Source organism: Citrus sinensis, chromosome 8, assembly GCF_022201045.2.
Source record: "Citrus sinensis cultivar Valencia sweet orange chromosome 8, DVS_A1.0, whole genome shotgun sequence".
In the NCBI taxonomy this organism is placed as follows: Eukaryota; Viridiplantae; Streptophyta; class Magnoliopsida; order Sapindales; family Rutaceae; genus Citrus; species Citrus sinensis.
Genome location: NC_068563.1, coordinates 21,381,878 through 21,396,656, shown reverse-complemented (window position 1 = coordinate 21,396,656; position 14,779 = coordinate 21,381,878). Strand labels below are relative to the sequence as shown.

At 40.6% G+C, this 14,779-nt stretch overlaps 2 protein-coding genes and 1 pseudogene across 8 annotated transcripts in view; 1 reads left to right on the top strand and 2 right to left on the bottom strand.

Moving 5' to 3' along the window:
- The window catches only part of LOC127899162 (disease resistance RPP13-like protein 4), a 69,662-nt gene that overhangs the window by 34,205 nt on the left and 20,678 nt on the right, over window positions 1-14,779 (top strand). The gene's annotated exons all lie outside the window — the stretch shown is intronic.
- LOC102622250 (probable LRR receptor-like serine/threonine-protein kinase At1g53430) overlaps window positions 1-14,779 on the bottom strand; it is an 85,022-nt gene that overhangs the window by 58,721 nt on the left and 11,522 nt on the right. For all 7 annotated transcript variants that reach the window (XM_052432306.1, XM_052432305.1, XM_052432308.1 and 4 more), the window contains exons 6-14: window positions 11,468-11,539; window positions 10,803-10,874; window positions 10,441-10,512; window positions 10,228-10,299; window positions 9,784-9,855; window positions 9,232-9,303; window positions 8,974-9,045; window positions 7,963-8,031; window positions 7,560-7,628 (exon numbers count right to left, since the gene is read on the bottom strand). In XM_052432306.1, the coding sequence (XP_052288266.1) occupies window positions 7,560-7,628; window positions 7,963-8,031; window positions 8,974-9,045; window positions 9,232-9,303; window positions 9,784-9,855; window positions 10,228-10,299; window positions 10,441-10,512; window positions 10,803-10,874; window positions 11,468-11,539 (642 nt within the window). The remainder of the gene's footprint in view (window positions 1-7,559; window positions 7,629-7,962; window positions 8,032-8,973; window positions 9,046-9,231; window positions 9,304-9,783; window positions 9,856-10,227; window positions 10,300-10,440; window positions 10,513-10,802; window positions 10,875-11,467; window positions 11,540-14,779) is intronic.
- LOC127898642 (uncharacterized) lies at window positions 3,476-7,145 on the bottom strand (annotated as a pseudogene).

Sequence of the window (14,779 nt, the reverse complement as noted above, 5' to 3'; positions counted from 1 at the left end):
GTAAGCGTAGTAAAAGGTGACTAGAGAATGGCGAGGAGCTGTTATGCTACACCGGCCAAGGAGACACTACAAGTTGCCACTCTGGACAACCGAGAAGATTTAAAAAAGGGTCGCCAGGAGCCAGTTGAGAAACTGGAGGAGGTTTTGGTGAGCAATAATAACCCGAGCAGAGTGGTTAGGATCGGGTCAGGATTGGGCGGGTCAATGAAAGATGAACTGGTGAAATGCCTACAATCCCATGCAGATATATTTGCCTGGTCGCATGAGGACATGCCAGGAATTGATCGCGAGGTAGCTTGCCATAAGTTGGCAATCAAGAAAGGGGCAAGGCCGGTGAGGCAGAAAATGAGATGTTTTAATCAGGAGATATACGAGGCCATAAACGCCGAAGTAAAGAAGCTATTGAAAGCAGGATTCATAAGGGAGGCTAAATACCCGGAGTGGATTTCCAATATAGTGCTGGTAAAAAAGGCCAATGGGAAATGGAGAATGTGTGTGGACTTCACAGACCTTAATAAGACATGCTTGAAGGACAGCTTCCCCCTACCAAAAATAGATCAGTTGGTGGACTCAACAGCGGGTCACAATCTGCTCAGTTTCATGGATGCCTTTTCGGGATATAACCAGATACCCATTAATGAGCAGGATGAGGAGAATACTATTTTTATAACTAACATGGGTTTGTTTTGTTACAGGATAATGCCCTTTGGCCTAAAAAATGTAGGAGCGACCTATCAAAGGTTGGTGAATAAAATCTTCAAGCCATTGATCGGTCACACTATGGAGGTATACGTGGACGATATGATCACAAAGTCTAAAGAACCGAGGGATCATGTAAAGTCCTTGGAAGAAACCTTTGAATTATTGAGGAAGTATGAAATGAAGTTGAACCCAGAGAAATGTGCATTTGAAGTCAGCTCGGGCAAGCTTTTGAGATTCCTGGTGAGCCACCGAGGAATTGAGGCCAACCCGAAAAAAATATGGGCAGTAATAGAAATGAAGTCCCCCCCGAACAGTTAAGGAGGTGCAAAGCCTTGTAGGGAAGTTGGCAGCATTGAACCAGTTCATTTCGCAAGCCACAGATAAGTGCCACCCTTTCTTCCAAACCACAAAGAAATGGAGAAAAATGGAGTGGACATCATAATGTGAGGAGGCGTTTGGGCAGCTGAAGGAGTATTCGGCCCGTGCCCCGTTACTATCAACCCCGAGAGAAGGTGATCAAATGTATTTGCACTTGGCAATCTCTAAATGGGCTACCAGTTCAGTGTTAGTCAGAGAAGAGGAAGGAAAGCAACACCCCGTAAACTACACTAGCAAGGCCTTGGTAGACGCAGAAACCAGATATCCACTGATGGAGAATTAGGCGCTAGCTTTAGTAATGGCAGCACACAAGCTCAGACCATATTTTCAGGCCCACCCGATAGTTGTGATGACTGACCAACCTCTTCGGCAAGTGCTCCAAAAATCAGATGCATCTGGTCGGTTAGTAAAATGGTCTGTGGAGCTGAGCGAATTCGACCTATCCTACAGACCCCGAGGAGCAATCAAAGCCCAAGCCCTGGCCGATTTTATGGTTAATCGTGTTGAAACAGGAAAGGAAGTTCAGGAGGATCGAAAGGGGGTGTGGCTAGTAATGGTTGATGGGTCACGTAGTGAACAGGGATCCGGAGCAAGAATTGTAATACGAAGCCCAGAAGGAACTGAGGTATCCTATGCAGTAAAATTCGAATTCCAGCTCACGAATAACCAAGCTGAATATGAAACCTTCGTCGCCGGGCTCGGGCTTGCACACACACTACGAGCAGAGAGGGTAGAAATCTAAACAGATTCCCAATTAGTCTGTAATCAGCTCAATAATCAGTTCCAAGTAAAAAAAGAGAAGATGGAGCTTTATTTGAAGAAAGCAAAACAGATGGTTGACCTCTTCCAAGAGATAAAAATAAAGCAGATATCCCGGAGTGAAAATTACCGAGCAGATATGTTGGCTAGAATAGCCGTAATTGCGGATCCAAAATTACCTAAGTCAGTTCCACTGAAAGTGAAGACCTCGCCAAGTATAGGGGAGGAAGCAGAAGTGATGAGAGTGAGCACCGAAGAATCCTGAATGGACCCGATTCTCTCATACATCCGCAATGGCATTTTAACAGAAGACAGGAAACAAGCAAGGAAATTGAAATGTCGGGCAGCAAGATATACGCTACTCGATGGGGTACTGTACCACCGGGGATTCACCTTGCCCCTTTTGAGATGTTTGGATGATGAGGAAGCAGATTATGTATTGAGGAAGATTCACGAAGGAATATGCGGCAACCACTTAGGGGCGAGAACTTTGGCTTTTAAGGCATTTCGGCAAGAGTACTTCTGGCCGACCATACACCATGATGCAAAGAGGTTGGCAAAGAATTGTAAAGTCTGCCAGAGCTTCTCTGAGGTTCCTGCTCAGCCCCCAGAAAAGCTAACCACTATGTCATCCCCATGGCCTTTTGCCCAATGAGGAATTGACCTGATTGGCCCATTACCTAAGGCCCAAGGAACTGCAACGCATGCAATTGTGGCTATAGATTACTTCACCAAATGGGTGGAAGTGGAAGTCATCAGTCCAATCACGGAGAGAAAAACAACTGATTTTGTTTGGAAGAATATCATCTGCAGATACGAGATCCTCTATGCCATCATTACAGACAATAAGAGGCAGTTTGATAATCGCAACTTCAGAGAATTTTGTCAAAACCTCGGGGTAGACCTAAAGTTTTGTACCCCAGCACACCCCCAAGCAAATAGACAAGTAGAAGCAGCCAACAAAGTAATAAAGAAACTCCTGAAAACCAGGCTGGGAGAGAAGAAGGGAGCTTGGGTCGACGAGCTACCAGGAGTGTTATGGGCCTACCAAACAACCGAAAAAACGGCCACGGGAGAAACCCCATTCGCTTTGGCCTTCGGCCATGAGGCAGTAATCCCAGCAGAAATCGGGGTGACAACACATCGGACAGAATATTTCAACGAGGAACAAAATGATGAGCAGATCTGCATGAACTTGGACCTGCTGGAGGAAAAAATGGAAGGGGCCTCGCAGAGAGTAGCCAAATGTCAGCAAAGGATCATGCACTACTACAACAACAACGTACGCATGAGATAGTTCCGAGTAGGGGACTGGGTACTTAGAAAAGTGAACCAAAACACAAGAGATCCTAATCACGGCGTTCTTGGCCTGAAGTGGGAGGGCCCGTACAGAGTGGTACAAACAACTGGCCCAGGAGCGTATAGGTTGACTTACCCAGACGGGTGAGATGTGAAAAGGTCGTGGAACGCCGAGCATTTGAAGAAATACTTCCAGTTAGCAAAGTGCTTTACCAACTTTTTATTTTGATAAGTTATTTCTGATTAATGCATGTTGAATTGAGGCACATGTGTATTTTGCTTTTATAATCCATACAAAGTTCAATAAAGATGAATTCAGCGCAAATTCCCTCGCTAAACAAATTTTATTAAGGCAAGCAAGTGCCTATTCCTGCTCGGTCGCCTAAAGGACCAGCAGGCAATTTTACGAAATTTTATTAAGGCAAGCAAATGCCTATTCCTGTTCGATCAAAGGACCAGCAGATAATCTTACAAAATTTTATTAAGGCAAACAAGTGTCAGTGCCTGCTCAGACGTTTGAAAGAACAACAGAAAAAAAAATCCATAAGCAAAACCGAGACAAGAAAGCAAACCAAAAGCATCCAAAGTTTATAAACATCCGAATGTTTGTAAACAAACGAGAATCTAAAATTTACATAAAAAATAAGCCTAAGGATCATGAGGCTCGGCAGTCTCGGTAGGAGAAGGATCAGCAATCTCAGGAAGAGGAGGACCAGCAACTTCTAGGAGAATAGGCGTTGACCCCTGGCCTGCCTCAAGAGCACGATCCCATGTTCCCTCCTCATGCACCTCACCTGAAGGAGGCTCCACCTGATCCTGATCCTGCTGCTCTTTATCCCCCTGGTCGGACTCGGCCATATACTTCTACACTCCAGCCTCCAACTTGCTCATGTCAAGCTCTGGATATTCTTCCTTAAGCACAAACATGATGCACTTGTAGCAAAAAGCAAGTCCAGAGTTATACTCTGCATCCAGCCGTTCGTCCGTATCAGCAGATTTACCCTTCAGCTCGGCCAACTGCTCATTTAGAGACTTAATTTCACCCTCGAGGGTCATCTTCAAAGTATCTCGCTCACTTTGAGTGGCCTGAAGATCAGACTTCAGATCACCCAATTCACCCTCGAGCTTGGTGGAAGTGGACTTAGCCATGGCCACTTTCTCCTCCAGGACCATGATCTGCTTGTGCAGATCAAGCAGTTTCTCCTTCGAGCGGTCAGCAGACTCTGCCTTTTTCTTCAAATCCTGGTTGTCAGCTTGAACTTGTTTTCATGGCGCATGGACTTGTTCTTGTAGCACGAAACCAGAGTAGCCAGCTTAAAGGAAACCCTTTGAACAGAACCAGCTAACTCGGTGAGGTTTATGTTCTCAATATCCTTCACCATCTTAGGTCCCACCGATTTGCGATAGTCCCTCTGGTACGGACTCAGATAGTCACCATGATCCTGAGATGGAAGAGAAGAGGATCGGTCGCCAGATTGAACGCTGAATTTAGGACTCTTGTCACTCACTTTCTCTCCACCATTTTTCCGAGGTGGAGGAGGGGGCAGAGGAGGAACAGAGGCCTTGGACGGACCAGCATTGGTTTTTTTCGAAGGAGGAGGGGGGTTGCTAAAGCTGCTTGGAGCCCGACCACGCTTTCTGGTCATAACGCTGAGGATCTTGTTATCCATTCCGGCAGCTACGTCCACTAAACGCGACCCGACCAGGTTTATTGGTGACAGGAGGTCTTGGCAGGTAGATGCATTCACCAGAGCAGTTTCCACTTGGAGCAATGGTCTGTCTTCAAGCTTCTTGATCAAACCCCACAACTCTAAAAGAGAAAACAAGGTTAAAGAACTAAATAAGTGATGATTGGAGAAAGAAAATAGACAAAAATAAACGACCTGGGGTGACAAAACGCTTTGGAATGTGAATATCACCACCAAACGAACGAGCTGTTAGACACCAATTTCCTCCAGGAAAGAAGAATTTGTTCTTCTAATTTTTACATGAGGAAGAAAAGCCGGTGATTGGCTTCCTCTTCGCAGAGCTCGACATGAAGTAGTACCAGCCTGCTTCCTTTGGGCTACTCCTCAACTGGTACAACTGCTTTACTTCAACAAGGGAGGGTTTCTCCGATCCACACATCTCCCATAACACATACATAGCTGAGAGAACCCTCCACCCATTTGGGTAAAACTGACTTGGAGCCAGATGCATACCACCCAATATCTTGGAAAATAACGCTGAAGGGGCAACCGAGCTCCTAACTTAAAACTCTCCAGGTGCATCATCACATACCCCCTCGGAGGCCGACTAAGGACGTCATCTTTCCCGGGAATTACAAGGAGAACCTCCTCAGGAATATTATAAAGATTTCTAAGCTTAAGCAGGTTAGTTGGGGTGGTGGTACAAGCTATATAATCAATAGGGTAAGAATCTGCCTCCATTCTATAGCCAAGGTTTCTCTTCTTAAGGGGTCTGCTTGGCTCGGAACTGCTCCCCTCACCATCACCCACTTCTTCAGGGACCCCAGCCCCACCAGAACTATGATTCTCATCAGAGCCCGACGCGGGTCCACCTCAGTTTCCTACAAGCTCTAATTCTGGGGAAGGCGAAGTGGTCATAGGACGAGGGTATTTAGGGGTATCCCTATGATAGGAGGGACCTACACTGCGAGAAGAGTATAGAAGATCATTGGGTCCAAACAGATGGGGATATGAATCTTCTATCTCTTCATCACTCTCATCTACAATTATTTTTCCCTTTCGGTTTGACATATTGAAGTTTAAAAAGGGAAAGCACAAAATATCCAAGTGTATGGGTACAAAAAGGGACAAATACAGGATCCACAATACAAAATCCAATCAACAACAATCAAAGAAGAGGTTAAAGGCTGTACCTGGAATAGACTGGCACTGATAGCGCTGCCGTGACGGAGAAAGGATCCAGCGAGTGGAGGTTCCTGACGCCGAAAGTGTGAGTAAAGTTCAAAGAAGGAGTTGGCTTACGGCGGAGAGACGAATAACAAAACGATGATGGTTTTAGTCTAGGGATTTAAAACGAAAAGGGGGAAATGGAAGCGTTTAAGTGATGGGAATGCCAGCTCATTCACCGTATATCGAGGATGGATAGCCCGTCGTTCCAAATTTCAAACACGAAGAGTCAGGAAGGGCCACGTCACTAACTGTTATAAGAGGCCTGACAAGACGTAAGCCCAGGTATATATACTGGACATACTCATGAAGGCCCATACTCAGGTCAAAATCTCCCTAGACAAAAGATGGAACCTCAGATCCATCACGATAACGCGAAGACCAGATGGGTAGTTCCTAGGATCGGTAAGATTCGATTATCAGTTTCTACTCTCAACTCGTTTCACTCGCAAGACCAGAAACTGGGGGACTAGTGTTAAGTAATTAAGAGCATCAGCTCAGCCATGCCATCATCTCCCACCCCGGGGTGAATCACCTCAACTAAATGGTACGAGCGGAACACTGATAAAGAGCATTCTACAAGCATGGGCCAACCAGAGACGAGTACCGGCCAGAGGAATATACCAACCAGAGACATATACCGAGCAGATACCCATCGCCCAAAAGAGCGGGCACACGATCTCATGAAATCGTGACAGTTGCGCTATGCCCTGAACCGTTGAGAGAGACATGGTATCCCACGTTTACCCACAATGCAGTGGTTGGAGTCCCATGAGGGGCTGCCATTACCCGAGAAAGGGGGATCATGAAGAGTGAGCGGAAACGTGGGACAACGGCTATAAAAGAGGGAGAAACCAATGAAGAAGGGGACCAAAAGATTGAGAGAGAAGGGAAAACTCTGCCAAATTGAAACCAGACTATTTTCTACATAAACTCTGAGCGAATCGTAAGCCGTTACAGAATCTAAATTGAACCGTTTTCCCGTAAACACCTTGCGCTAACTTAGGCATCAGAGGGTTTACACCGGTAAAACCACCGGCGTCTCTGATCCATTTTTGTGAACGCAGGCTTAATAAGAGAAGAAAGGGTGATTCTAACCTGATGACGTAAGCAATCGTTGAAACAAGGAGAAAGTGACATCTTTTTTACTGATCACATAAACGTTGGTGGAAAGATCTGATCGGGTAAAGGGCGAGCAGATTTCAGCATCAACACATTTGTATATTTAACTAGATGCATGCAAAATACTGGCAGGCTATAGTTTGTTCATGACTTGGGACGATAATATATTTAATTAAATATATGCAACTAGCATTTGAATAAGAAGCTTCAAAACATTTGCACATTACACTATTCTAAATTGAAAATTTTTACATAAATTTTCATTTGCCTAACCCGCGTCTTTGATTTAAAATGCGTTTAATTTGATGGGGAAAGGAAATAATGTTTACACTAGAACAAGTTTGAAAACATTTTATCACATTTATGTATAGTTAGAAAGCATACCCCTTTTTTGTAACATTGCTGTAAATCCAATCTGGCAATGTTCCATTGAGCATATTTCCTGTAAGATACCTGGAAAGTAAAAATAGTAACACAAAAAACAAATTATTTGGATTCTTTTTTATTACACTACTACTGTCAGTCAAAAGGAAAAAAGTGAGAATACATAATTCAGATAAGACATATATGTCAAAAGGAGCATATGATTTGTATGGTAAAAAAATATCATTTACCCTTTAAAAATAAAAGTTTGAATAATTAAAGTTAGGGACGTAATTGTTTGATATAAAAAAATCATGGATCGAATTGGTAAAATTGGGGAGAAATATTAGGAGTCTAAATGTTATTCTCCCTTTTATATTAAGAAAAGATAAAATTAATGGGATTCAAGAAAGTTATCACCTACAGCTCATATAAAAACAGTTTCTTGAATGTATTTGGAATTCCACCAGTTAAGTTGTTGAAGCTCAGGTCACTGCAGTACAAATTAATAATCAATGATTAGAGGAAAATAAAATAAAAATGATCATTTACAATAAGGATTTGGATCCTCTCCTTATCTAATATTTCCTAAATTTACTATAAAATTACGACATATTTCAATTAAACCTTTCTAAGACTAGGTTTTATTTTATTTAAAAATTTTCTTATTAAATATCAAGACACATTGTTTCTTAACGGGCGCTAACAAGCCGTGCCGCTTTTTAACCAAACTGCTCCTTCTTTCTCTAGTTTTTTTTTTTTTTTTATCAGAAACTTTAAACCTTGGTATAAACTTGAGCAATGAAGAAATACTGACAATTAATTCTTTAAAAAAGACTTATATCATGGAAATGGACTAGAATTGAATGCATAATCATAGTACTTATAAATAATACTTTCAAAAAATAACAAAAATTTCAGTAAAAAAATGGAAATTATTTGATGAAAGATTAACAAAAAAAATGATAATTCCCTGTTTCCGGGATTGATAAGCAATTTTAAAGAGAAAAAAAAGGTCGGCGATTAAAGAAAATTTTAGACAATATTTAGAGAAGAAAAAAAAGACAATATTATTGAAGACAATCGTTTTTGTTATCTGCAAAATAATATAACTGCAACTTATTTTACATATAAAGCTTAGGAAATATCAGATTAGATGGGGAAAAAATAATCATTAATATTTTATTAATTTTCTTTCAGAAATGACTATTTCCGAAGACAGATGTATATTTCCAAAAGTATTCTTGAAAATAACCCTTTTTTAATATATCTTAAAAATTGAGGTAATATATGCAAAAATCAAATATATACACTAGTTTAGTAATTTACTTTACGACATTATGACAAGGTTAATAGATGTTGCAGATGGATCAATGATACAAGTTTAAATGATCTCTGACCTCATATTACTAAACTAATAAGAAAATAGACTTACAGGTAGCCTAACTGACTCCAATCGGCAATGTATGGTGGGATTGAACCAGTAATGCTGCAATTTCTCAATATCCTGTAGAATTATTATGATTAATTTAATTTCTAAAAAAGATTTAATTAATTAATTAATTATAAGGAATAGTAAACAATTTATAAATTTAAAATGCAGATCAGGTATTAATAATTAACAAAAACAGATAAATATATAATTAACGCATAAAATAATTATACGTGCATGGAATTGGAATACACCGCTTACAGGCTTGATATACTACTCAAATTAGCTGACTTCGGGAAAGAAAAGCCCATCGTTTGTAGGTCGGAGACATAGCTGGAATAAACAACGAAGCCAAGTTAGAAATTAAGTTAATTGCGAAATTAAAAAAGAAAATTTCCCATCCGGGAGTTATGGACTTTACAATGTCTATGACAAAACATTGTAAACCATGAAAAAGATAGTTTTTAATATTGTACTTTATTAAAGTACGGGAATGTTAATAGTCTATATTACACCATATAGTATAATGTCATTGAAAATTTTCTATATATGTGTGTGTGTCTGAAATTTTTCTGTGTGTGTGAGTGTGTGCAGGCGCTCTCATTTTTTTATATTTTTATTACGGACACACTTTTAAACCGTGCGGTTTAATAACACTAAGATCTAATTAAGTTAAATTACACTGCTTAAAATCGTGTTCACAATAAAAAACAAATGAGGGCGCCCGCACTAAAAAATGATTATATATACACATACACATACACATACATACATATATAGAGCAGAGTTTGGATTATTATTAATTGTTCTTACAAAGATTGAAGGCTTGACATGTTAAAAATTTCTGGTGGCAGCTCCCCTTCGAAGTTATTTCCCATCAGATTTCTGTGAGATTAAAGGAAAGAAAAGTAATATTATTGATAATTAGCTCGCGCGTGTGGGAGAATTCATTGTTTTTGTATGTTTTCGAGCATCATGCAAATTGATTTACTTTTATATGGTGCGATATACATATATTGCAATAAGAAATTTATATACTGCGACAACCTACATTTCTACCTTTAATTACGGAGGGATATCCATTCTACCCAGCCCATATTCCTACCTTTACTTAGCATGGTTTGCCACGGAGTACATGTCAGAGTTTGGTTAACAGTTTTATGTAGAAACAATTAAACTCCAACAAAAGCAGATTGTTTACACAGAGAGTACCCAAGTTTCAGTTGTCACATAAAAGGACAAAATGAATAGGCTTACAGAGCATAGAGGTTGACCCATTTTGCAATGAATGTGGGGATCCGACCAGACAAATAATTCCCAGCTATTCCACTGCATTGACAAATAAAATTTCCGCTACTGATATTTGCAGACTTCAAACAATAAGCAAGAAAAATCTAGACCAAATTAATTACGATCCTTAAAAATAACAACAACAATAACAATTAGAAAACGAACAAACAGGACACTTACAAAATCGTCAGATTCTTTAGATTCTCATAATCTTTTGGTAAATCCCCCCTTAAATTGTTGGATTGCAACCGCCTGCAACCACATGAAAGTTACTTTTAGGTTATGTTTAAGATTGAAGTGTTGTAAATTTTAATGTGGTATTGGTATGAACGTAGATGAATGATTGACAAATAATAATTGCATACCAGCCAAATATGTGTTTGTGCATGTACACGCACGCGTGTCTATGTATAAATGACTTTTTAAGTACAAGTGAAATGTAGTACATAATTAGTCACAAGCATATATATACACGACGACATCAACATCCTAATTAACCATTTTATAAATTCTATAAATAAATACTTAACACACACACTTACAATTTTTGAAGATTGCTTAATTTTCCAAGTTCTGGTGGGAGTGTACCATTGAGTCCATTCTCCAGCAGAGATCTATATATTAGAAAATATATATGAAATTAAAAACTGTATTGTATTTTCAAAGAAATAAGCTAAGTATTGATTTAAGCAGCTAGCTGGTTGCTCCATAGTTCCCTAAAATGTCCAGAAGTACATAGTAAGATAAATGCAAAATGCAATTTTTGGAGTAATTAATTAATTGAATATTTCAATATTTTACTTCTGAATTTTTCGTTGGAAGAACTGTCGGATTTTGTGGAGCAACTGTAAGTGCGATTTACTCATATTTTCAGATAAATTGGCTAATATGGGAGTTGTGGAATCCGAGTCAGATTGGTAGCCGGATTGTCCTGTTGCTATTTTGCCTTTCATTTGTGGTTGTATGTGCATAGTCACATGCATTTTGTTTCCTAGTAATTATTGCTTATGTTGCTCTTCTTTTTTTATATTGGTCATATGTTTTGTTTTCTTAATTTTTTAAGGATAAGATTCATTGCCACCCTCATTTAAGTGTCATCTTTTTTTTTTTTTTTTTTTTGCCCTTAGTAGTAAAATTTTTCTTGTACCCTTTAGATTTGCTTTAAAAAAATAAATAAAATAAATAAATTGCATGTGAAGATTCTTACAGTGTTTTAAGAGATGACAAGCGCCCCAATGATGGTGGTATCTTCCCCGTGAGTAAGTTCTGACCCAGATTGCTACGGCAGGAAATCATAGACGTATGATGGTAAGAAAATGAAGGGAACCAAAAATCTTCTATCTATTGAAATTTCATATCTCTGTGTGTGTGTGTGTGTGTGTAAAAACAAGCATGCATAATGTACAAAATCTTCTATCTATTGAGATTTCATATCTCTCTCTCTCTCTCTCTCTCTCTCTGTAAACAAGCATGCATAATAGACAAAATTAACGAGTAGTAATGATAAAACATCCTACAATTTGAATCTTAAAAAATTTGAAATGTCGACTAAAATTCACTGGGAAGGCATGACACTTCACCGATTTGGATCCTCTTCAAATTCAATGACGTGTGTTATTGGCAGTTGGCCCCAAGGGCCTGACCAACTGGTTAGGTGACACATGTTAATAGAGCTTTAAAAATTCAGGAGAGTCAAGGAGAGAATCTCAATTGACACTTCACTTAGAGACAAAATACGAAGGAATAATTTTATGGTGTATTCACATTTTTGAAATGGGAATCGAAATGGTGAAATCGGAATCAAAAGTCTATTTATTTGTTAAATTAAAATTGGGAATGGGAATGGAAAAGAAAAAAAAATTGGGAATGGGAACGGGAATGAGACGCGTGGGTCTCACTCAAAATAAGGATTGATTACCCGGATTGGCATTCCAGTGGAGGAGGGTCGGAATCATAACTCCATTCCCTCCCATGATGAAAATATCCTCATTAATTTCTTTATTTTTCGAAAATACCCCTCTCACAAATGAAAAATATGAATTAAAAAAAAGAAAAGGAGGATTCATCTCTCCAGCACCAGAAACTCCCGTATCTTCTCCCTCCCCTCAATTTCATCGGTATCATCGGCACTCTCTCTCGTCAACGGCATCGTCACCGATAGCCACCTCTCTCTCTTCAGCTCGTCACCAACAGCCAAATTAAACCAGTTCGGTTCGTCACTTACGTCCGAATCTCTCCATCGTTCCGAGTGTGTTTCCCCTATTTTTTTTGTTCTGAAAAACCCAAAAAAAATGAAGAACAGCACCTGGATTGACTTCGATTTTTTTTATTCCAAGTCAAAGGGGTGCTTGGCTTTTAAACCAAAAAAAAAATCAACAACAGTGATTGTATTGTTTGGTGTTTGTATTACCTGGCCATTATGTTATTAAATTTATAATTATATAAGATAGAAGATGAAATTAAATTTTGATGTTGATGAAGAAGAAGAAACAAAATTGACAGGAGGAAGAAGAAGATAATTGTGATGATGATGTTGTTGATGAAGAAGATGAAATTGATGATGGAGAGAAGTAACGAAGAAATTGCAGAAGAGAAAGAAAGAAAAAAACAGAAGAGAGATAAAATAATATAAAAAATAAAAGAGGAAATTTTTTTTTTATTATTATTAACAATAATTTTTTAGAATTTTGCTACTCCCATTTTTTAATAATTGTTATTTATTATTGTTATGGAATTCAATTTTAATAATGATTCTAATAATTACTATTTTAATTATTGTTAAGTAAATAAAAGCACCAGGTCGGTCATGCTACTATTTCCACCCCGGCATGAATCACCTCAGCCAAATGGTACAAGCAGAGCAGGGGCAACATGAGCCGAGCCGAGACGAATGCTGACCAGAGGTATATACCGAGCCGGTACCCATACCCCAAAAAGCGGAAACACGATCTCACAGAATCGCGGCAGTTGCGCTTTCCCAGAACCGTTGCGGGAGATGCGAGATCCCACGTTTGCCCATGATGCAGCAGTTAGAGTCCCATGAGGGGCTGCCACTACCCGAAAAAGGTGGGATGAAGGGCAAACGGGAACGTGGGGACAGCGGCTATAAAAGAAGAAGAAATCGACGAAGAAGGGGACAGAAAAACTGGAAAGAGGGAAAACGCTACCAAATTGCAACCAGGCCATTTCCTTACAAATTTCTAACAAACATCTTAAATCCAAATTACACTGTTTTCCCGTAAACACCTTGTGCTAACTTAGGCATCGGAGGGTTTACGCCGGCAAAACCACCGGCGTCTCTGATCCGTTTTCGGTGAACGCAGGTCTAGTGAGAGAAAGGAGGGTGATTCCAGCCTTAGCGGTTCGTGCAGCAGTCGATAACTTAAAAGTTGGTGAAAGAATCTGGTCGGTCTAAGGACGAGCAGATTTCGGCATCAACATTTTGGCGCCGTTTGTGGGGAGCTGAATAAAAAGCTACCACCAAATTAGCAGTTACCGGAGAAGCAACGAACGATCAGATATGGATGTGTCAAGAAAGGATACTTTGAAGGAGGACAATGAAACGGTGGAGACAATCACTCTCTGGGAAATTGCGAATGAAGCCCGAGAGAGGATGATGCAAGACAGACTGAAGCGGATGGAGAAACAAATGGAGACTCTCGCGTCCATATTGTTTGAGTTGAGGGATGAACGGAGAAGGGATTGTGAAACCCCCGTGGGAAGAGATGAAGTCGGAGCAGAACCCAGCCTCCGGAGGTGTCGAGTTGAGGAAATCCCTCCGCCCGCAGGCCAACTTAATGAGGTGCATCCCCACAGAAGTACTGGTCGGATCCCAGGGGAACACGTGGATGAAGGGGGAGACCAACCTCGCCCCGGACGCATACGGGAAACTAATGGCCGAGGAGCAAATGTTGATGAAGGAGAGCTCAGACAGAGGTCGCAGAGCGCCGAGCAGGAGCGAGATCAGATAGCTGCACGGGATCCTGACCGTGCTATAGAATTGGAGGGGGAGGTGTGCAGATTGGCGTAGGTGATAGAGGAGATACAGGGCAAGAGAAAGCCCCCGAGCTGGAGGATAATGCTAGATGAAGAATCTCCGTTATCAATTGAGATCATGGGTACCATAATCCCAAGAGACTTCCGCTTCCCCGACCTCAAATACTCCGGGCGAAGTGACCCGCTGGTGCACATTGAGTGTTTCAACGACATGACGGGTGTACAGGGGCTGACACCAGCTCAGAGGTGCAGGGCGTTCCCGTTGACGCTAGAGGGACGAGCTCGAGAATGGTACCGCAAGCTGCCCCGAGGAAGTATAAAGGGGTATGAGCAGATGTGCCAGGAGTTGGCCGAGCAGTTCCGAGGGGCAGTAGCCCCAAAGGACGACATGATGGAACTGATGGGGATGAGACAAGAGGAGCATGAATCCCTTTGAGACTTTGTAAAACGATATCACCGAGCCGTGCTGGATCTGGGAGCTTTTAATCACCCGCAGGCGTTGAGGGGATTAAAAGAAGGTGTA